General features: G+C 47.2%; 1 protein-coding gene across 1 annotated transcript; it reads left to right on the top strand.

Moving 5' to 3' along the window:
• The first annotated feature begins 4,258 nt into the window (after window positions 1-4,258).
• LOC144111057 (uncharacterized) lies at window positions 4,259-23,879 on the top strand. Its single transcript, XM_077644173.1, has 3 exons — window positions 4,259-4,419; window positions 10,423-10,688; window positions 23,724-23,879. The coding sequence occupies exons 1-3, from the start codon at window positions 4,411-4,413 to the stop codon at window positions 23,779-23,781; spliced, it is 333 nt and encodes a 110-aa protein (XP_077500299.1). The 5' UTR covers window positions 4,259-4,410; the 3' UTR covers window positions 23,782-23,879.
• The last annotated feature ends 688 nt before the right edge of the window (window positions 23,880-24,567 follow it).

Below are 24,567 nucleotides of genomic sequence, written 5' to 3'. Positions count from 1 at the left end.
CTAAACCTAGCATCATTCAGGATGTGGCCGTCCTCGAAAAGGTGCGCTGTAGCGACCACAGAATGGTAAGGTCTAGAATTAGCTTAGACTTGTAGAGGGAACGGAATAAGCTAGTGAAGAAGAAGACCATTAACGAGTTAGCCGTAAGAGGGAAAGCACAGGAGTTTAGGATAGCGCTGCAAAACAGATATTCGGCTTTAACTCAGGAAGATGATCTTGATGTTCATTCAATGCACGATAATCTGACATCAATAATTACGGAGTGCGCAGTAGAAGTAGACGGTAGGACAGTTCGAAAAGATACCGGGAAGCTATCTCAGGTGACGAAAGATCTGATTAAGAAGCGCCAAAACATGAGGGCATCTAACCGTACCGATAGAATAGAACTAACGGAGCTATCAAAGTTGATAAATAAGCGCAAGGTAGCCGACATAAGGAAGTTTAATATGGAGAGAATCGAGCATGCTATAAAGAATGGAGGTAGCCTAAAAACAGTGAAGAGGAAACTAGGCATAAGTAAAAACCAGATGTATGCATTAAGAGACAAGCAGGGCAATGTCATTAGCAATATGGATAAGATAGTTAACGTAGCCGAAGAGTTCTACACTGAGCTGTACAGTAGCCAATGTAATCAGAGCGCCAATGAGAAAGACAGCAGTGCACAGCAATGCGTCATCCCGCCAGTAACGAAAGATGAAGTAAAGAAAGCCTTAGAAGCAATGAAAAGGGGAAAAGCAGCTGGGGAGGATTAGGTAACTGCAGATCTGTTGAAGGATGGAGGGGACATCGTGCTAGAAAAACTAGCCACCCTCTATACGCAATGCCTTATCACCTCGACTGTACCAGAAGCTTGGAAGAATGCAAACATTATCTTAATTCATAAGAAGGGAGACGCCAAGGACTTGAAAAATTACAGGCCGATCAGCTTACTATCCGTTGCCTACAAAGTATTTACTAAGGTAATCGCTAATAGAGTCAGGGCAACGTTAGACTTTAATCAACCAAATGATCAGGCAGGCTTTCGTAAAGGAAATTCCACAATAGATTATATTCACACTTTCAATTAGGTGATAGAGAAATACGCAGAATATAACCAACCTCTATATATAGCTTTCATTGATTACGAGAAAGCATTCGACTCAGTGGAAACCTCAGCAGTCATACAGGCATTGCGTAATCAGGGAGTAGAAGAGCCTTATGTCAAAATACTGGAAGATATATATAGCAACTGCACAGCTGCTATAGTCCTTAAATGCAGCAATAAAATTCCAATAAGGAAGGGCGTCAGGCAAGGAGACGCGATCTCGCCAATGCTGTTCACCGCATGTTTACAGGAGGTATTTCGAGGCCTGAATTGGGAACAGTTGGGAATAAGAATAAATGAAGAATACCTAAATAATCTGTGATTTGCTGATGACATTGCCTTGCTGAGTCACTCAGGAGGTGAACTGCAAATCATGATCAATGAGTTAGACAGGCAGAGCAGATCGATGGGTCTAAAAATTAACATGCAGAAAACCAAGGTAATGTTCAACAGCCTAGCAAGGGAACAACAGTTCACAATTGGCAGCGAGAGCGTAGAAATTGTGACGGAATACGTCTACTTAGGGCAGGTAGTGACAGCTGATCCGGATCATGAGAGGGAGATAGCTAGAAGGATAAGAATGGGGTGGAGCGCATATGGCAAATTCTCGCAGATCATGAGTGGCAGTTTACCAATTTCCCTCAAGAGGAAAGTGTACAACAGCATAATCTTACCGGTACTCACCTACGGGGCAGAAACGTGGACGCTAACGAAAAGAGTTCAGCTTAAGTTAAGGACAACGCAGCGAGGCATGGAAAGAAAAATGATAGGTGTAACGTTAATAGATCGGAAGCGGGCAGAGTGGGTGAGGGAACAAACACGGGTTAATGACATCCTAGTCGAAATCAAGAGAAAGAAATGGGCTTGGGCAGGGCATGTGATGCGAAGGCAAGATAACCGCTGGTCCTTAAGGGTAGCGGAGTGGATTCCAAGAGAAAGTAAGCGTAGCAGGGGGCGGCAGAAGGTTAGGTGGGCGGATGAGATTAAGAAGTTTGCAGGCAAAGGGTGGATGCAGCTGGCAAAGGATATGGTTAATTGGAGAGACATGGGAGAGGCCTTTGCCCTGCAGTGGGTGCAGTAAGGCTGATGATGATGATGATGATGATGATGATGATTTCAATCATCCTTATTCCACTGATCTCAGGAACGCATGATGAATCTACATAATGATATTCGGAACTGAGGAAAGCATCGCGGTGCCCCTTTAATCTCCAAGACTAGGAGTCGGTCAGGATCCCACAGCTACCATAGTCCTTCATAAAGTCCACACGATTTCGTCAATGCTATTCACCGCCTGTTTACAGGAGGTGTTCCGATGCGTGGATTGGGAACAGTTGTGAATAAGGATTAATTGAGAGTGTCTAAGGAATTTGTAACTCGCTGATGACTTTGCCTTCCTGAATCACTCTTGAGGGTGAACTGCCAAGAATGATCAGTGAGTTAGACAGACAGAGCAGAACGCTGGGTCTAAAAATTACTATGCAGAAAACCAAGGTAATGTTCAACAGTGTCTAAAGGGAACAGCAGTTCACAACTGGTAACGTGATGTTGGAAGTGATAAAGGAATACGTCTGATTAGGGCAGGTAGTGAACGCTGATCCGGGTCATTGGAAGGAAATAACTAGAAGAATAAGAATGGGGTGGAGCGCATATGGCAGGCTCTCTCAAATCGTGAAAGATAGTTTACCAGTATCGCTCAAGAGAAATGTATACAACAGCTGTATCTCACCAGTACTCACCTACGGGTCAGAAGCATGGAGGCTGATAAAAAGGGTTCAGCTTATGCTAAGGGCAGCGCAGCGAGCTATGGAAAGAAATATGATAGGTGTAACATTAAGTGACCGGAAGCAGGTAGAGTGGGTGAGGGAACAAACGCAGATTATTGACATCTCAGTTGAAATCAAGAGGAAGAATTGGGCTTGGTCAGGGCATGCAATGGAAAAGGCAAGATAACCGCTGGTCCTTAAGGGTAACGGAATGGATTCCAAGAGAAGGCAAGCGTACCAGGGGGCGGCAGAAGGTTAGGTGGGGCGGATGAGATTAAGAAGTTTGCAGATACAGGGTGGGCGCAGCTGGCAAAGAACAGGGTTAATTGGAGAGACATGGGAGAGGCCTTTGCCCTGCAGTGGTCGTAGTCAGAATGATGACGATGATGAGGATGTTAGGCTGCTGTAGGTAATACAAGAATTACGTAATTATTTGCATCTTTAAATATTACTGGTAGTAGTATTCTCTGGGTGGACTGCACTCTTTGTTGCTTCATTTTTCTGCTTTATTGCGGGGACCGCATAGAGATCCGAAAGCGTGCGTGACCTCGTCTATGAGCGTTCATAAGTGGAACTACGGCCTGTCTGTGTCATACGTGGAGTAATATCTCCAAAACAGATCGAGGGAAGCAAAGAAAAGCTTGCATTTCGCTCGAGCTTTCTCTCTCCAATCGCGTCCAGCGCACATCTCGTTTTCTCCATTAGCCTGACTCGTCCCAGCGCGCAGAAAAAGTAGAGCGTACTTCACCGCAACAAATATATTAGAACGATTCTTGCTTTCCGCGCCGCGGGGACCCGCGCAGAAGGAAAAAAAAACAGGGCAGGGAGTACTTTGCTCGCCAAACCAATGAAAGAAAAAAGGAAGTTATGAAAAGAGTGCGTGATCTCAGCGATTCACGAGCAACAGCGTACGCTCGCGTTGGGCACTAGGCAACGCTCACTCGAGTGGGGAGAGAGGACGCTATTCGCCTCATGTTTCTTCGCGCAGAGGCGTTACTCGTAGGGGCAGATGAGAGTCTGCGCGCTCGCAGCCGACACATTTTCTAATAATACTTCTTTGTGCTTTTTCTAGACCCAACCACTTCAGCGCCGAAAAAAATAGAACGAGAAATAACAAAGCCTGGAGGGAAGAAACGTACGTCGTTTAAAGGCGGCTGCATTGACCCCATTTAAAGTTCACGGCCAGCGACGTGTTCGCCGAAAGACCGTTTGTGCTCCTCACCTGCGCCTATTCCTGCATTTTCTTGCTAGCGAAACTTTCTTTTGGTGTTTTCTGCCAGTGGGGGTAGACGGTGCGAAACTGAACACCGGAAACGGCTTTTCCAGCGATAACTCACGCAAATGGCGAGGAGGGGTGGCGTATAAAAACCACGTTTCCTCGTGGTCCATGGTCCAGACCTGGCGGAGACTCGACAACGAGGAGATCTTGTCCGACGTGGGTTGCCGCGACGCCAAAGCCTTCCAAGCTCGTCGCTGCGGGCAGCCACTACAAGCGAAGGAGCGCGGACGGCGGGGCTTGTGTCGCAAGTGTGTGTAAGCCACGAGGGATTACGAGGCCAAATGAAGTCTGTGAGTTTGTCCGCTTCTCTTGTTTTCGCTCTGAACAATCTTCTCGCTTGACACATGCGGCTTCCGCACTTGCCTATTGAATTCAATTCAATTTGTTCTGCCAGAAGTTTGGAAGGGTATCGGGCCTGAAAACTGTTAACCCCAACTTGACATGGCCCCGAAAACCTCTACAAGACAATGCGGACATAGCTATAACAACAATAGTTAACAGAAACAATGGAAGGATGGAGCCTATCGCAGACACTTTACGATAACAACTTTGGGTAATTTTCCAAAGCCCAAGCAAGCTTAGTTTTCAGTATTGACAGAAATAATACAAGAATACATTATACATACATATTTGAATGCAACTGTAAATTTATACAATCATAAGTGAACTCAAGCTAACACAAAGTTAAGAGTAATATTAGATCACTGAAGAAGAACAGATCAACTCTAGTATATATGTATACTGAAACAGGATTCTTGAAGAAGTTTAAACGAAATTAGCTCGCCATATTGATGTTCACTGAGTATTTGTGGGAGGTTGTGCTGTAATGACTGAAATTTGTAGTTTGTACGGATATTCGGAGTATGCCATACGTCAGCATTGCGAGTAGGTGTAAGTGTTTTTCTGGGTTTAAGACCTTCGATTCGTACTGAAATATTCTCCTATTCAGTAGTCGGGAAGAAGGAAGAACGCAATATGCGGAAATCGTATATGTTACTAGCTCTGACGATTTTGTATGAGGGAGATAGTTTTTGGGTCCAGCACAGGAATGGAATATTGGCAATGAGGCGAATGGCCTTTTTTTTATTCAACAGGTATATTTTAAATGTCTATCTTCCAAGTTCACCTTTCTTGGATATCAATTTTATTTATGAGGCAACTGTGCAATAGTATCCATTAACTACTATATATGGATAGTATCCATTAACTACTATATATGGACAGTAGTAACCAACTTGCTCACCTTTCCGTACTTCTAAATGTGCAATAGTGTAGGACACTGGTATAGAAAACTGATTGGAGAGGTCTAACCACGCGATGCGTGCAAAAAAATGTTTTTTTTTAAGTTTGTCCTCTGATTACACCGACTAGTCAAACTGCCATAAAGAAACAGTGGGGTGCGGCCGCGGCGGTCGCATTTCGAAGGAGGCGAAATTCTAGAGATGAAATTCTAGAGGCCAGTGTGCTGTGCGATGTCAGTGCACGTTAAAGAACCCCAGGTGGTCGAAATTTCCGGAGCCCTTCACTACGGCGTCCCTCATAGCCTGAGTCACTTTGGGACTTTAAACCCCCATAAGCTAAACCAAACGGAAACAGTAGGCTGCGTTTTTTTTTTCAGTACATAGCAGAAAACTAGAAGCGTCCAGAGGGGGATATAATGATATACCAATTGTTAGGCGCCATCATGCGATATGCCAAAAAAAAAAGATGCCGCCACTGTTTTGGAAGACACTGAAGTAACGAGTGTTAGCTGTTTGGTTTACGGCCGCTATCTTTGAATAGGACATCATAATCACGTGGTTCCCGCCACACTAGATCTTGACGTCATCATTGGCATCCGAATTTTACCGCCGTCTTGGATTATGACGTCATAGTGACGTGGGAGCCTGAGCCGGCCGCTCTCTTGGATTAATTACCATTATTGGCCGTCATCTTGGATATATAAGTGACGTCACCAATCAATCACTAATTCGATACACTAATGACGTCACCAATCAATCACCAGTGGAGTTGCTGTATCGATTTGCTATGGGAGCCGCCATGTTGAATTCGTCGGACTGAGAAAATCTCACGCCGAAGGGAAGTGGTAGCAGAACCCAAGAAACCAAGAAACGTGATGAGTAAGAGCTAACGCTCTTGAAAGTTTCGTTCGTATACAACTTTTGCAGTTGGGTGGGCTGGTAGCGATCCATTGGAAAAAAGAGGGCGAAAAAACACTGACTGAAGGAACGACAGCACAGGAAGACCGCTGACACTCTCAACTAATTTTATTCGCCATGGTACACAAAACGTATGAGCAGCTGAAGTCACGAGGAAATCATAGGGCCAGCTAGATGTTTTAACACACGCCTTCGAAAGCACAGAAATAATGTCAAAAACAACTGCAAAGAATCACGCGCTGTTGCCCACTGCCTCACCTGAGATGGGTGCTCGCCAAGGCTCAGCACAACAAGAGAGTCGTGTAGGCACTTCGATAAGAAAACGCGATAGGTGATTGAAGCATACCACATCTCCAAAAACCGAGGCACATGCATCACCAATCCGAATATCTAGCTAACTGTCAATGAAATTGCATTTCTTGATACCTAAAATGTGGACTGTGTCAGTCGTGTATAACCTTGCATGTTTGTAATCCTTTCGTTCCTCACCTTATCCTCGTGATTTCAGCCGCCCATGGGTATTGATTTTGCTCGATGGCGAATAAAGTTAGTTCAGAGAATCAGCCCTCGTCCTGTGTTGTCGTTTCTTCATTCCGTGCTTTTTCGAGCTGTTTGTTTCAATAGTTCTTTTGTTTGTGCTCAGTAGCCAAGTATTCGACTGTGCTAGCTTCACCAATGACATTCTGGAGACGTGAGTTAACAAATCCTCTTTTTTCCTATGCCTTCAGCGTCGAATGACCCGATAATAGCGTAACTCAAACGAAAACAAGTAAACAGAAAGTTCTTAGTTGCTGGAGACGGAATACAGGGAGAACGGAGCGGTCAGCGGGCCTTCGGAGTAAACATGAACTCCGCTACTATTCCGCCTCTCTCAACTGCAATATCGTTTTGCTGCTTTCGTTTGAATTCCGTTGTCTGCGCTTGATTTCACGCTGATACTGCATTGAACGCCTTGCGTATCTTACTTGAGCATTTCTATGTTTTAAATAGGAACGATATTCTAAAGCGTTGTTTACTGACTCGTCCTTTCTTTTTTTTAATTGTCATTGCCTTGTTCATTCGCAGAGCAGTAGGTAGCCAGTAGCATGACTATTACCAATCGCTCCTGACGCTGCTCGACATAGCCACATTCAGGGCCGCTGCACAGAATTCCTACACGACAAAAAAAGTAGTCCGTTGTTAAATCTTTTCTTGTTACCTAAACAAGAAACAAATCACAAGAAAATGATTATAAGTTCTAAAATTTTGATAGCTGGCTCGTTTATTAAAGTCAAAAATTAAAAAGCTGATTTCGTTTACTGTTGTGATTGGCTAGCGGAGTAATGCAAGACGCCACGGACCGTGGCACAGTGTTGACAACTGCTGTTTTTTTTTAAGTTGTTTCCTACTCTAGGTCAGGAAGGGAAGGGATTGAAACTATAGCCCTGGTAACAAGAATCCCAGCTCGTGCCTGTAGTTCGTCTAAATGTTGCTAAATATCGGCGAGACGTTAACAAAAGATAGTGCTACTTCTATGTGGAGGCAAACTTATCCAATAGCATTCCTACCGCACTGCGTCTGACAAAAGCGGGATTGACTATAAAGGTGGCAAGGGGGAAGGGGGTTAACATATTAATGTATTCCAAAGCTGTGAACATAAAGTTCAACGCATTAAGGTCAGCCAAGCTAAAAGAATTGCTGGTGGTTTAGCATTGCTAAGCACCAAATGTTGTGCGAAAGCATAGTGTTCTGCAGGTGCACACCACCGCCACGTACCTGAAAGCGCGACTGAGGTGCCCACTGACCCAGGGAGCCAGATAAATGCGCGTCTTCAACTTTTTCACCGTCATTGCTAATTTACCCCATATACGCCTGCGGCTCATGCTCCAGTGCCGCGTTTCTACAGCAATGTTGCCAACGCCAGCGCTATTGCTCTATTGCCGTGTTTCTGCCACACCGTTGTCCACGCCAAGACATGCAGCTCACATCTCTCTGTTCCTACCGCCACATACCTCAAAGCGTGGATATTAGTTTGATAGTAGCATTAGTTGATGAAGAAGACGATGTGCAATGCACAGCGGGAGACAGTGTGTTGCAGGTAATAGCACGAGGCGTGATCGGCTGCGGCGATAGCCCAGTGCTCTCCTGCAGTGGCCAGGGAAGTTGATCTGTTCGCGCCGCCATGGGTTAAAATCCCAGTCATGGATATTTCTTTCTATTGTGAATTGGTCGGAAAAGTGACCTGTCACACGTGAAGCGACGTATTTCAAAAATGGTTAAAACGTGGGTAAATGATTAGAAGTGGCGATTAGAACGTCGCAACATGACTCAAATGTCGTGTCAATGCTTAGAGTAAGTGAATTGTGCCTAAAAGAAAAATAGGGCAATTAACTGGCAATCGATCCCCTGATCCTTAGACAGCGATCACACTCACCGCGCATAGGCCGCACATGAACGTTTGTACAGCTTGGTTAATATCCAGATGTTCCAGGGAAGACTCAGTTTTATTCAAAATAGGGTTTTTTTTTTTGGGGGGGGGGGGGGAGGGAATTTGGCTTCTTCGGCATCGTTTTACCAGGGTTGGCGGACACAAGAAAACTGGCGAAACTTTTTAAATAGTATGCTGATTAGCGAAATTTGAAAAATTAACTTTTTAACTATTCGAGTTAGGCGCCTAGTTGCCATCACAGTGTTGCAGCCGGCCTTTAGTAGCAGCCATAGCAGCTTTTAGAATTTCGAAAACCAGTTATCCTCGGCGCTATGGCTGGACAAAATATGGCTACATCGTGCAAAAACACGTGCGCTCTCGAAAAGCATGCAGGAAAAGCAACCTCCCCAGTGCACGTAATTAGTCAAAACAGCCAAATTTTGTCGAGCCACAGTGCCAAGGATAATCGCGTTTTCAAAATTCTAAAAACTGGTATGGCTATTACTAACGGCCGGCTACAAACCTCTGATCGCAACTAGGCGCCTAACTGTAATTGTCAAAAGTTAATTATTAAAAATTACTCAACCAGCATATTACTTAAAACGATGCACCGGTTTTTGGCGTCTGCGAACAGAGCTAATACTGTGCCGCAAAAGCCACGTTTGTACCCCAAAAAACCTATTTTTTTTTTTAAATGAACGTCTTACCTGAAACACCTGGTATGTATGTTGTGTGGGCTCTCGCACACGATATGGAAACAATGACCGTGTCTGTCTGGGCAAGGAGAGCCGCTTCCCGGACGGATTGCAGTTATCGCGTCATGCCCTTAAAGACGGAGCTTAAGTGTGCCCCAAATTTCCTCTACATGTTGCATCAGTGTATGAAAAATTTAAAGAATGATTCGCGAATGCGAAATCAAAGTAAGAGCTTTAGCTAAGTTGCTTTCACCTAAATTTTGGACACATTCGGATACCAACGTGTATATTGCAAAACGACTATTCGTTTGGTACCACCCGCATCCCTCTGCGACCACTGGTTCGCCCGCCTTTGCCCTCCGAAGGTCGCCACTGCCCTCCGAAGGTCGCCCCCGATTACGGCTGCGAGGACCAAAGGTCATCGGTGCGAATGCCTCAAGCGTATCAGACTTGCAGTAGACTAACAACTTTGTGAGCCGAATCATGCCGATTCGTTTGCCACCACTTCGTTTCCGTTGCGTCAAACGGGCGCTCCACAGTTTTGTCACTAACGGCAACCCCCAAGTGGCATCAGTCTCGGCAGCCGCTCAGAGGGTACATATATATAGCGGAACGCCAGCAGAAGGAAGTAAACCAGCCGCCGTTGCGGTCTGACCACTGGGCGCGCGCGATCACGTGGTGGGGATCACATTTTGGTGACCTGAGGTTTCCAGCCGCCATCTTGAAATATCGGATGGACAGGAAACGTTCGAATGCGATTAGTAAGAGCTAACGCTCTTAAAATGATTCGAGATCTCAATAGCCTCGTTCACCCGTTGACTTTTTGCACCCTCCTTGTCTCAAACATATTGACTAGCGCATATACTGACAGGGGCTAGAGTAAGGGTAAGAGACCGGACACACGATAGACTTGCAACTGTCTCTTACTGTGATCCCTGTCTGTGTATGCGCTAGTCAATATGTTTCACAGCTACAACGAACTAGCCCAAATGAAAGCCTTGAGTGAAACAACCGTGGATCTGGTCGTCGCAGCTGTGCAGCCTTTCTCGTCCCCTTGTGCTCCTGCCTTCGGTGGTGGCTGCATTCCTGCTGGTGGTGGTGGTCGCCCCGAGACCTGCCGGCGCTGGTGGCGTGGTTCCCGACGTGGAGCCTGTCGAGGCCGCGCAGGTCGCCAAGTACCTGCCGCTCATCCAGCAGATCGAGGCCATCGAGCGCATCAAGGCCATCCAGCACATAAAGTCGCAACAGCGAGACTCCGTGCCACCGTTCCTGCCCATAGTCCTCGCTCTGCACCACAAGTGCGTACTCCTTTAGACTCCTCCCGCTGCAGATTTTCCAGACTTTACCGGAAGCCGCCGAAACAAGCAAACTTGGGCTGCAAACCGGCCAGTTGGAGCCCAGGGAACGCGCCTCAATCAATGTTTATGGGCACTCAAGCTAAACTAGTAGGATGCTCAGAAATTCCGAGCAAAAGCATTTTTCAGCGGGAAACCTTTTATGAGATCTATCTTTTCATATAAGTTAATATTTCGCTAGAACAATCAATATATCCGCAGATGACCCGATGGCAGTCTTGAGTTTTTTTTTTTCCGGTTAACGTTTCTGCAATCGCCAAAAGATTCGTTGCTTCCGTAAAAGTATGTTACAGTTGTCCGATTTTCTCAAATTTTTGTCCGAAATTGTTGGGCCTGGCTAGCGTTGTTCAAAATACTCGGTCGTGGCACCCTTCCCCGGATATGGACAAGGAGGTTCCATCGGCTTAATTAGTGCCACCTACGTCCGCCTCCAATTTGGTCTGCATTCCGTCCGTCTCGCTTTATTACGATTTGCTGGCGAAAAAACGGGGCTCGTGTGCTGCAAGGATTTTTTTTTGCGCTCTCTTCTTGCCCGCGTTAATACTTGCCCAGCTCAGCCTTTAAAACTAGCGAGGTGGCCACCATTACTTACGGTGCACGCAAGGCCGGATTAAGAAGAATGGGGGCCCTTGGCTAAAGCGCAGGCAGGCCCCCTTTTCTTATACTGATCCCCCCCCCCCCCCCCCCTGCCTGTCGCCTGCTACGCTACTGGAAATATGCCATGTTTCATTCTAATTCCACCAAATTAAAAAGAACAAAGTGCGATCAACGGGACTATCATCATTGTTATTATTACAAGAAAAACAACAAAACTTGCTTGAAACGCGTGCTGTTGTAAACACCAACACATATGTTCACTTTGTGATTAACCTGCATTCTGTTTTCAGCAAAAGCTAGACTTTAAAGAAAAGCTTAGTGCACTCAAGACGAACAAGAAAGTAGAAAAGACAACACAGCTAATAAAGGTGCCACTATCAAAAACAATAAAAATATTGTTCTTTATAAGCACGCTAAATATCACAAGAACAAACAAGAGACGAACAATGAAGATTTGCATATCTTGCATTATACTGCTCAGCGTTTCATTGGCAACGTGGAGGCTGGGAGGCGACACAACGGACTTTTTGGAACTATTCATGTATAGCGCAAACAGTCCACTTTTAAAATGGCATCTTTCGCGCCTTCGCTTTGGCGAAATCAGATATAGCCTGTTCGAAGGATAGATCACGGAGGAGGTAACTTTCAATGGACATGATGGCAAGCGAGTTCACCTTGTCGTGAAGGAGGCTCAAACGAAGGCGATTTTTTATCAGCAACAACTTCGAAAACAATCGTTCTGTCTCAAAGTTTGCCACAGGTATGCTTAAATACATTCGCAAAGCAATAGAAAGGTTCGGAAACACATCAACAAGCTTTCTTTCATGCAGCAAATTCATTATTCCCAGGGGACTCGTGCCCTGGCACACAGAGTTGTGCAGAAGGCTCGCAAACTGAACGATTTCAGCGGAAAATGCTGGCTCCAAATCAGTTTTGTAGGTCTTCACCAAGTTCTCAGCCTGCTGTGCCAGAGAGGCCTCGCTCCCAAATTCTGTCAGCAATTTTAAGAATCCGAACCTTTCGCAGAGTTCAGTGTAGGCAGCCTTTCGCACTCGCAAAGCAGAGCCTGGACTTTCAAGTAAAGCATTGTAGGTCTCTATGATAAACTTTTTCCTACCTTGTAGAGCACTATCGCTTTTTACGACCGGGTGCTTACTTAAAACAATGCGTTTGACCTTATCCTGATAACATTGATTGGTGCTTAGCGTGCGTGTTCTCTCTTCGAAGGTATCAAAGAGAGGTCGCAAAGAATTAACAAAGCCTTCTAGAGAGTCCAGCAGGTCTACAGCAGTTGAAATGTCTAGGCCTAGTTTCTGAAGTGCTACGCTCGTTTTGTCAAAGCGCTCCAAGATTTCACTCCAGAAAATCGCCATGAATGCAGTCTCTAGTTTTGTCATTTTCTTGAAGAGAGAGTGCGCTTCGTTCCTAGTGTCCCCGTTTTTCCTCGTTCTTTGCTATAGCTTCAAGGAAACACAAGACTGCACAGAAATTTTTTCAGAATGGCCTTACATGATTCAGGGTGTCTTGACCATTTGGTCTCAGAGAGACTTTTCAAGACAAGCTCCTGGCCAGTTCCGCCCATGCTGTCAAAAAGATACCTCCATCGCTTAGGTGAGGCAGCAAAGAACACATACAGTTTCTCAATTACAGTGAAGAATTTGACTGCCTCAAGGACATTGTAAACGCTACACGTGCCAACTAAGTTCAGTGAATGACCAGCACACGGGAGGTAGACTGTTAATTCGTTCAGATGTTTGATTCGAACTTGCAGTCCTTTGTATTTTCCAGACACATTACTCTCATTATCATAAGCTTGGCCCCTACTATCATCAAATGAGATGCCATTGGTCGTCAAGAGGGACATCTCGGCATCGAAAAGATACAAGGCGGTATGCGATTCGATTGAAACAAATCGAAGAAAGCGTTCGTACACTTTCCCATTTAAGTAGTATCGTAAAACAACTGACAGCTGATCAACGTGAGTAAGGCCTGCAGTGTAATCAGCAATTAAAGAAAAGTATCTTGCGCGTTTCACTTCGTCAAAGAGACGTTCCTTGACAGCCTTTGCCATATGCTCAATAAATTCATTACAAATGGTTTTTGACAGATGCGATGGGTGACCTTTTCCATTGTTGCCGTAGCGTTTGATGTGCTCCTCTAGAAAGGGATCAAGCTTGGCAATGGCCTCAAGCACTCCCATATAATTGCCATTTCTCAGTGAACCAAAAATCTCACTGCCCCTAAACGCTAGGTTGCGCTCAGCTAGAAGCTGAAGTACAACGACTACGCTCTTCAACACCTCTGTCCGGTAAGCGGTCTCAGTGACAAGATGCTTAACCAGCTCCTTGTCAGTTGCGCTGCTCGAGTTAGAGCGGGCGAGCCATGCTGCCAGGCAGTTCCGATGCTCGACGCGATTTTCATGTGCGCAAACCTTCTCTCCTGCTCTTTTACAATCTGAAAAGGCGTGTGTGGTGAACGCACTGGGGTTGCTTGAAATCTAAAATTGTTTGCGCATGAAACAGTACACGGAACCTTTGGGCTCCGAGTACATTAGCCAGTGTCGCTCGTACGCCTCCCCATTTACAGCCTTCCGCACGAAAAGATGAGGTGACATACAGCGTTTCTGAGTTTTGTATTGCCTTTCAGAAGACGGAAAATTTTCTGCCCGATTTTGAAAATTCAATAGCCCTTCCTCAAGGCATACACTCCGAAAGGTGTCAGTAATAACGTCCAGCCACTTAGCAGGGTCACTTCGGAGAATCTCGCAACGTACCTCTTGCTGCGGGGGTGACGGTGCTTCTCTGTTGCCAGAACGATAAGCCGTCTCATTCGTCCTCTCGAAGCACACTTTGTGGGTGGGAACATGATTATTTCAAGCCAAACTAACAGGAAATAAGTGAGTCGGTTCTTAGAGTGTTGTTTCCTGGCGCTCGTCAGTAAAAGGAGGCTCATCGGAGAGGTTTGGAACCTGTTGACCAGCAGTAGTAGAAATCGGGCGTGGCGCACCGGACACCTGGAGCTCTGTGGCAGGGGCCCGGCCAAGTAACATAGACGTTGCTGACTCAGGAACAGGACAGGGCTCGGTTAGCGTCGGTTGCTCAGAAATATGGACGACCGAGGATGGCACCGTTTTCACAGGATCCAGACAACAAAGATGAGTCAAACATTGCTTCTTGCCAAGAAACCGTGGTGATGGAGTTGGGAAGTCCTCCACAAAAGCACACTCGGTACTACTGGGAGTTTGACACGGACTCTGGGTAGAGCAATCATACTGCTCCTCGGAAGCTGCATTCAGTAGGCACTTTGTCATCTCTTAGCTTCTTTTCACGCTCTTCTCTTTCTAACTTCGCCTTTCGTTTAGACGCACCACTTTGATGCTTCCGACCGAGCATTTTCGCATGAATGGATGCTAATTTGCTAATTGTTCACCGCACCGAGCACTTCGTCAGTCCGACGCGACCGCAGGTGTCCAACGGTGGCCGTCCCGATGACTGGCGCACGCTGCCTGGATGGTCCGTCGCTGGCCGAGAGTGGTGCGTCCCCAGGGAGCTCCTCAGCGGGCGGGCTTATGCAAGCTTAAGCGGCGGTTCGGCGCTGAATCGCAGCCTGCGATCAATTTCCGTTCATATACGCGCGTCGCGTCTGTCTGTTACTAGAGCCAAAGCAGGAGTTCACATACGCATAAAGTTCCTTGTACAAATTCCCTCCTTCTCCGTGCAAACTCACTCCTTCTCCCGTTACGGTCTCGTCTTCGTATTGGCTAGGAGCAATCGTCTGCTCTGGGAGGTTGTCGATTTTTCTTTCGCCCCGTCGACGCCGAGCGCGAGACGAAGGGGAGGTTCTCGATTTTTCTTTCGCCCCGTCGACGCCGAGCGCGAGAACGAAGTGGAGAGGGCGACTCCTGTTGAGTTGAGTTGAGTGGTTCTAAACTACCGGTGGGATTAGCCTTGCAGTTGCTGCCGGCAATTGCTCCACCGTAGCGACACTTAAATAGAAATCACAGAAACACGTACTGTCCGCAAACACCCAAATAGACACTCCTGAGGTCACGATGTGGAGGCCAAATCCGTGTCCTGCAGGTAAAGTAGAAGAAGGCGAGAAGCATCCCTTCTACTCGACTGGCTCCCCCTCGGGAAAACAATGCCCTGAAGAGAACTGGGAGGAACTCCTGCCTTCTTGACGGATCCGAATAACACAGCCCGTTCCGCGTTGTACAAAGTACAGCACAAGAGGTAATGTTCTATGTCAACACACACACACACACACACACCACACGTTGAACACAATGGTGACAACGCTAGGCCAGTCTTATACATCCACGCCAGCGTACGAGCAGAATCCGTGCGAACACGGTGCAGCAAAGTGGCTTGGTACCTTTTGAGACCCTTGGTCACACATGGCTGATGAGGAGAGCTCCACAAAGAACTGAAGTGGCACAACACCACATCTCTGAACATTTGCTTGACTTCATGAGGGACTCCATGTACTGGAATCCCGGAGAGAGCTGTATGGGCGAGGTTGTCTGCTATCTCGTTGCCTAAGACACCTATGTGCGAGGGCACCCATTGAAAACGTATAGAGAAGCCTTTGCTATGTAGATTCTGCACCAAACGCAGGGATCTAAGACTCAAGGCATCAGTGGGGAACCCGTACTCTAACCTTTGAAGGGCAGATTTTGAATCCGTAATTATGACAGTAGGTTGAGGCGTACAACACCGTAGCTTCTTTAGAGCTGCCTCAATAGCAACGCTTTCGGCCATTGTGGAGGACACGACTTTAGTAAAACGAACAGACCAATCATACTTCAAAGACGGAATATGAAAAGCAGCTGCACTAGATCCTCTGACCTTGTCCACAGAGCCGTCTGTAAAAATTTGAAGATGACTGGCATATTCGGTCAAAAGATGTTCCAGTACGAGCGAACGCATTGCCGCTAAAGGAGAATTCCGCTTAGCGCGAACGTGGGGAATTGTCAAGGAACAATCGAGGCTCGGAAAGGACCAAGGTGGCTTCAACGTCTTAGGTCGATCTCGAAGGTCGAGACCCATAGAACGAAGAGTATTTAAAACCAAGTACGCCCGGGACTCAGATCTCTTTCGAAGGCGCTGTAGAAGCGCTCTCCCGGCAACAGTCTCTCTGAGGCGGCCAATTTGCAGCAAAAGTCTTTGTGAAGCGGCTAGCCGAAGAGGTTTCGATTGAGACTCATACAGTACTGCATTGTTTGGAGCAGCCTGTGGAACGCCGAGAGCCCTCCTTAGTCCCATTCTGTGCAAAACCTCAAGGCATTCCAGCTGCGATACCGAGAGGGAAATTAAAGGGAGCTGGTACATTATGCGACTTGTCACCAGGGCATCGTGAAGCCTGATCATTGAAGCAGGATGGTTTCCCCATTGCTCACTAGCAACTCTACGAAGCACATTGAGACGCGAAGATAGTGAAGCCACAATCGAGTCCACAGCTCGTCGCCACTGTAGACGTGAGTCAATAGTGACGCCCAAAAAACGTATGTGGTTAACCTGACGAAGGCAAGACTGATCAAGGTCTATGCTCAGCCGCGCATACCGTCGTCCCCTACCTGGAAACAGGACGAAGCCAGATTTTTCCACCGAGAGAGTCAACCCAACACCTTGAAGGTAACTTTTAACTGAAAGCACGGCCTGTCGCGCTAATGGAGCTAAGCGTTTGTGTTGATATCCGGTTAACCAAAGACAAATGTCGTCTGCATATATCGACATATGGACATGCCTACAATGTTTTTGCACTTTTGCGGGAAGACCAGCCATGACAACATTAAAGAGCGTTGGGGACAGGACACTACCCTGAGGTACCCCTCGCGATACCGCCCTTTCGGATCTCATTGTACTGCCTAACCGCACTCGAAATTTACGATCATTGAGAAATGAGTGAATGAATCGCAGAAGATAGCCCTGTACGCCTATGACCTGCAGACTATTCAGTATTGAGCTCTGGAGGACGCTATCATAAGCATTTGATACGTCTAGGAAAATAGCTAGCGTTGAAAGTCCGAAAGCACTCTGATGTTATGTGGCTTATCAAGTCCAGGACGCTATCTTGTGCGCTTAAACCTGTGTGGAATCCAGTCATGCATGTTGGTAGTGCCTTTCTATCCTCAAGCCACCAAGACAAACGCTTACTTGCCATCTTCTCCATGAGCTTCGCCACACACGACGTCAGCGATACAGGACGATACGAGGCCGCGTATGTCATCTCTTTGCTGGCCTTCAGCAGTGGGACTGCACAAGCCACCTTCCATGAAGGGGGAACGTCACCAGACTCCCACACTCGATTGAGATAGGTTAGGAGCATCTTCCGGTGTTCCAGAGGCAGGTTCTGTAACATTTGATTGGTAATGCCGTCAGGACCTGGTGCACAGCGACGCCGCAGGCTGCGGAGCGCTGTCTATAGTTCTCGAAGTGTGAACGGGGCGTCCATAACAGACGGAGACGTAGCAGGCAGAGCGCAGGGATGAATGCCTGGTCTGGAATTTACAAATGCATCCGCAAATTCCTCTGCCAAGCACACGAGATGTTTCTGCGTGCGCAATGCAAGCGCCTCGAAAGGTTTACTCGGACGAGAGCCACCAGCAAGACTGCCAACGACACGCCAAATTCTCGTTATCGGTGAGAAAACAGTCAAACTAGCGCAAAAGGATGCCAACTGGGACCTACAGAGCTTGTTCGCATGACGTCTAATGGCAAAGTTGAGCCTGTTGAAAGTTGTCTTCAAGGCTCTGTCGTCCTTCTTCCGCAACAGTTGTCGCTCCGCCCTTCTGCGCGCTGCGCAGAGGTTCCTGAGTTTTAAATCCGGAGTCGGAAAATGATCAGGTAGCTTGAGCGCCGTGGTAGCAGCCATCTTAGCATAAATCATTTTGTCTGTCACATTACCGGAAACACAGGCTAAGTGCTCCCTGTATTTGTCCCAATTAACGACATGACAAATTTTAGGACCACGCAGATGAAGTCGGCAGTAAAGACAAATATCGGGTAGTGATCACTTCCCATTTGGTCAGCTCTAGTTGACCACTGCACACGGACGTCAGGTGAATGTAAGGTTAGGTCTATAGATGTGGGTGAGGTTGGAGCCCGAAATAAAGTGGGACTTCCGTCATTGGCCACGCACAGGTCCAAACTGTCGATGATTTCTACAAGTTGGCGTCCGCGAGGATCTGTGTTCCTGTCACCCCAGGCAGGGTGGTTGGCGTTGAAGTCACCGCAGATGATTCTGGGCGCTGGGCAGCGGTCACAAAGTTGCTGGAGGAACAAAGCCATATCGACCTTCTTCCGCGGGGACACGTATACTGATGCAATGGACAGAGTTCGGAAGGCGAGCCGAATCCTCACAGCCACTACCTCAATACTGTCGGTGCAAAGATCGGTAACGTTCAAAGTCACATGAGGAATCTCCCTTCGTATGTAAAGGGCGGCACTTCCTGCGGGAAAAGACTTCATGCTGCAATTCTTGTGGGCGACGTATCCCGGCAAAGACCTCCCGCTTGGCAAGCCAGCCTCCGAGAGGGCCAGTACTGGAACACAGGTCTCTTTCAAGAACAATTTTAGTTCTGCTAATCGACTTATAATCCCAGCGCAGTTCCATTGCATGATAAACGGCACTTTTCTAGGGTTTTTAGTTGCAACAGGTTGAAGAAAACTAGCCATCTAGGAGTTGAAGTTCTCTGCGTAGGCGGTGATCAAGGTCTCAAAGGAAAGCACCAGCTGTATAAAGTTCTTCAAAGTGCCAGGCTGCATCGCTTGGCTGTATGAACGCAGGAAATCAAACAAAACGCGTAGAAGATCGGAGAGATTCCGGCTTTTGAGCTCCTTATTTTGCTGCACGCACTGGCGCACCACTTCGACAAAAGACGGGGACTGGGACCCACTCTTGGCCACGGTAGCTGGTGTCTGCATCTCTTTTAAGGCAAGGGGATGTCCTCCATGTTGTCGAGTCTTGCTGTGATCTGGTCGCTGAGGAACATGGACACTTTTTGCAGAAGCAGATCGAACAGCCAGCTCACCCTCGGAGGCCGTTGCCGACTTTCTCGGATCAGGTCGTGCAGCGACGTCGATTGCTACCACGTCCCAAGCTTCCGACTCGAGCGCAGGGAACTCTTCATTTCCATGTATCGGCTTCTCAGTAGGTTGTGGTTTGGGGCCACTAATGAAGGACTTGCGACGGTGTAAGGCGCTTACACGGAATGTGCAGCCACTGAAACTCGCTGGATGGTCACCTCCACAATTAGCGCAAGCAAAATCTGCCTTGCACTCTTTGTAATCATGGCCACCACCACACCGCTTGCAACGTTGATCTTTATTGCAAACTCTCGCTACATGTCCAAAGCGTTGGCACCTGAAGCACCGGGGAGGAGTTTCAACGAACTCGTTGACTGCATGTTTGGTGAAACCAAGGTCAATTATTCCAGGGCGCTCGGTGTTGGGAGCAAACGTTAGCACAATAGAGTTTGTAGGCTTCGCTGCCCATTGTTGTTCTCCAGGCTCCACCCGGTGTATTAACCGTCGCACGTGCAGAACTCCTTGCGATTTCAAGTAGTCAAGAAGGGCACTTTCCGAATACCACACTGGTACTCCCCTTATAACATATGTGTTAGTCATGTAGGAGTGTGGCAACCGGTCTTGAACTCGTATGCCACCGATCTGAGAGCACCGCAGAAGAATGTCGACTTGCTCTTCCGTTGAGATATCTAGATGAAGAGCCCCTTGCGTTGTGAAGCGAATGCGAATCGGAGCAGATCCCAGTAGTACTTTAATATCATCGAACAGCCTGATAGGGTTCCACTCTCTGAAGTCAACACCTTTCTCTTTTGGCTGAACTATCACTGGGATGCCAACTGTCCGGTGCTTCCGATGACTCACCACTTTGAAGCCATCGTTGTCCATTTCCGCCATGTCAGCCACTTCCTCGTCAGAGGCGACGATAGTTGAGTCGTCCCCACTGAGCGATGATGACGCACTGCACTGCTGGACGTCCCTGATGACTGGCAGATCCCCGCCATGTGATGCCATGGCCGCCTCCGCCCCCCTGGGCTCCTTCGGATGGCGCTGTCCCTTTAAGGATACCGGCGCCGGAGCTGCCGTACCCTTCCCGTAGGGACAGTACCGCCTTAAAGACGCGGCCGTCTTCCAAGGATGGAAATAACCTAGCTAATAACTAGAAAACAAGGCAAAATTACTGAGCTGAGGTGACAACAGATCGAGCAGCGTCGTCTTCCTCTTCCTCCTCAGGGCGACTCCTAGCACGGGTGAAGTTACGCGCCCTCCGTCGCCTCTGAGTCATCGTTTTCTACTTCTTTCTGGAAAAATCGGCGGCCAGTCTGACCTACTTTTTCCATCGAGCGCGCGCGAGGGTGCGCAGCCACAAGGCGGGAATGGGCCCTAGAGATAGGCTTTTGTGTCCAGCTCTCCAACTTCCCCCTTAACTCTTCCACAACCCTAGCCCGAACAGTGAACATTCCATGCCCCACGGCACGTGGACAAAAGCACGTGTAACGTTTTCTTTCCTTTCCTGCCGAGACTCTGCCATAAGACTCATCATCATCTGCTATCGGACTTATCCTCCCCCGCCCAAATAACCATCACGGCAAAGAAAAGTTGAATGGGAGGCATTGTTGGATACTGCAGCACATGCTTTCTATGAAAAGGACAGCGGCGGAACTATTTATGAGGTGGAGGGTGGCGTGGTGGTGACGAGGGGCAAGGGAGATTTAGGTCTTCATCCCACATTACTTGTTTTAGGTGTTTCCCCTTGCCCCTCCTCTCCAGACAGCACTGGACAGACGGACTGACAGGAAACAACGAAAACCCTTCCCAGCAAACGCACCTCGCTTCGTAAGAAAGAGGGCCCCGCGGAGGTGGCGTGGGATTCCGGTTTTTGCAGTTTGACAAGCTCTCCCCAAATGATCAGGCTAAACGCATGCTGTTACATTAGGCGAAGGGGCCTCGTCTGCTCGTTCTGGTTTTCTCGCTTCATACATGTCGCTCGAAGTTCCGTTGTCCATGGTTCCATATACTAAGCAGGTTATTATAAATGGGCCCCCTTTTCCTACTGTCCGAGGTGAGGCCCTGGGCTGCAGCCCCCTTAGCCCCCCCCCCCCCTTTAATCCAGCGCTGGGTGCACGCCTGAAACAATCATGCTTAATCAATTTTTTGCAAGGAACCTTAGCCTTCACTCCGATTATTACGTTCGTGGAAACATACAAGGTTTTTTGCCAAGGTTTGCGTCAAGAGGCCACGTTAGCTACAACCGGACAACCGCAATTCCCTCCTTCGCTTAGATAGTGTCAAACAGATAGTCAGACAGCAAAACCGACAGACAAACCGGCAGAAATGACAAAATGAATACAATACAATAGTGTTTATTGTTCGAAAAGGACCACCAAATAAGGAGAGCCAGCCTGCCAAAGCCTCATAGGGCGTAACTTGCAATGCTTGACAGTCAGGTAACAGAAAAATGCACAAAACTATTATTTTACGGCATGCTGAATGAAAAAGATGCACAGAATCTTATTCAAACTTCTGAAGCTCTACTTCGCTTTAAACAGCATGTTTTGAGTTTGCTTCTAATGCAGTAACTGATAATTTATTAAATACGGCTGAAATATGCTACTAACGCGTTCCCATCCGTATTTTTTATTGCAGTTTTTGGGGTCACGTAAGGTTTTTTGGGTCTTGGGTAGCGGGCCTGGGTATACCATGTTTTAATTCGCTAATCCAGAAGTACTTATTACACCGGTTTTGACAATCGGATAATTAAAGTTCGGCAAATTCAACACCTTAAACTCATCAAAATCTTTCTTCAGAAACAAATGGTACCCCGTTGTGGACAATAGTGAACGCAGAATCGAGTTATTTGTTGTGCTACATCTCACAATGCAATGACCATATACAGTCAACCCATCGCATAGCACACTGTAGGATTAACCACGGACAATGAAATCGCACAGAAATCGGCATAACACATCGCGCATTATAACCTTTGTCCGTAAAGTTTCGAGACTGATTTATTTTCTTCTCCACAAATGATTCCCCAAAACAAATGTTGGCGCATATGTGTAGCGCCGTATTTTCGGGCTAACCTCAGCTTTTTATGTTAATTGCTGTGGCAGCCGCTAGATGGCAATACATGTAAAAAGGAAAAATAAAGAAGGAAAAATTTGCAGTCATCACATTTAATCACGAGGGCGGCGAGCATAGAATACAGGAGTTCACGCTAGGAGTAGTGCATGAGTACATCTTGGGGTGTTGATTAATAACGGTTCTGAGTATCTGACAGAGCATGAAAAATATGTAATGAATAAAGCTAGTAGGAATGCAGCTGTCATAAAAAATATGGCACTGTAACAATAGGTATGAAGTCTTAAGAGGGATTTTGAAAGAGGTGATGGTTCCTAGCCTAACTTTCGGCAATGCGGTCCTGTGCATGGGACCAGATGTTGAAGAAAGGTTATAAATCAATCAACGCGGCGTAGGGAGGCTAGCTTTGGGAGCACATGACAATACACCAAATCAGAGGGTACAGGGTTGTGGGAGGTCGTTTCTGCTGAAGGAAGAATCCCAGCATAAAAACGTAAGATATGTTTATTCGATTGCCGATGGCAGCGGACGAACATAGCGACGCTACGCTCGTCTCGGTAGCGGAAGTTAGGCTATCGCTCTTCCCAGCCGGGCAGCCTGTTTTTGTAGCCACCGTCGGTGACGCATGCCTCGGGTGATGCAGCGGTTGCGCTGGGTTTTATCGGTAACGCAGTCCAGCGCGTGACCGTGTTACGCTGGTCCGGATGATAACAAGGCAGAAGCTGCGCGGAAATATGCGCAGAGTGTGTCGCCACATCACCCCTCCCCCCTTAGTAGAGCATTCTAAGACTTGTCCTAAACCCCAGTGCATTTCAGCCTCGTGCATTGTGGGCTGGATGGCCTTACACTGAATACGTTCTATAGTTCCTCGGTTTTGCATGCAGCAACAGAAACTGTCAACCATGCTGTCAAATTTTCGCCGGTAGCACTTCAGCCTCAAGCTACCTTCATACCTTCCTTTCACTGAATAAGAGCGGCCTCTGTTCGGCAAGCGGTACGTTGTGTAAGCAGGATAACATGAAAACACATGTTCCCATATTTAACCTCCCCTACATCTCTCATCGGCCCACCTGAGTAGCTCTCATTCGCAAGCTGAATAAAGCGCTGAGATTTTAGGTGCTCCTAACTACTATGGTGGCGGTGTCTACATCACTTTAATTTTCATACTCAGGGACCGCTATGAAAAAAAAAAGAAGCAGCGATCTTTCTACCGCTGCAGTGACGCATCATTACTTGCGCAAAAAGCGATCCTAATGTGCGCCGCTTTTGTCTGCAGGTCCCAGCAGCAGAAGTCTGGCAAGAAGAAGCTCCGGTTACTCAGCCTCTTCAGCTGATCTCCCACAGAGAGAGAAGACACTCCGGAAGAAGGCGCTGGACGTCGACAGAGAGTGGACAAAACACTGCAACACATTCCCAATGCACATTATAAGAACGCCAAATAAACAAACAAGCTGATTATGTAGTTCGTTAAGACTACGTACCGGGTGTTTTGCATAAGGTGTTCTGCAGTTTTTAAAGACAGGTCTTTTGAGTTAGAAAAGGGTTTTTTCTAGCATAGCATTGAGAATGGTTTAGCACATTGGAATACATCTAAGACCTCTTAACAAGTAGGCAGGTTAACTAATACTGAATAGTTGACTTCTTAGCTACTACTGCTGATCTCCTTATTTATGGATAGACATAGGAAGTATCGAAGATACATGTACCTTTGATACTCTCTTTTGATATGTTCTGCGCTTCTCTGCCTCAGCGCTCACAAAAGCACCGACTACGGAGGCGGGCCAGCAGAAAGTTCGAGGGCCTGTGCACCGAGGGCAAAGTTCAAAGAATAGCCGTATACTTTCGAAATCAAGGGGATTCGTTGCAAACGGGGGCTTGAACCCGTCAGATGATTCATTTTTCACTTTTGTTCAAGTTCCTGATGCTTCGAAGGAGACGAACTGAATTTAATGAGACAGAAAGTTAGCGGTCAAGCCGACCCACCCTCTCCAAATTAAAAAAAAAATGCAGTCTATGTCGTCGTCGAGGGCAGCGTTAAGCGTGAGAAGTGTATTAAAAAAGGCGTACGACGACTCATAGATGGCGTTAGTCACCCGCTCTGGCGTATACAAGGCCTTCTG

The sequence above is a fragment of the Amblyomma americanum genome, chromosome 11 (assembly GCF_052857255.1).
Source record: "Amblyomma americanum isolate KBUSLIRL-KWMA chromosome 11, ASM5285725v1, whole genome shotgun sequence".
Taxonomy (NCBI): Eukaryota; Metazoa; Arthropoda; class Arachnida; order Ixodida; family Ixodidae; genus Amblyomma; species Amblyomma americanum.
This window is presented reverse-complemented; position numbering and strand designations above follow the sequence as displayed.

Excerpts from the sequence above, each read along its gene's own strand:
- LOC144111057 (XM_077644173.1), top strand. Across the intron at positions 10,689-23,723 it reads GTCCTCGCTCTGCACCACAA|GTCCCAGCAGCAGAAGTCTG; the intron begins GTGCGTACTCCT and ends TTTTGTCTGCAG.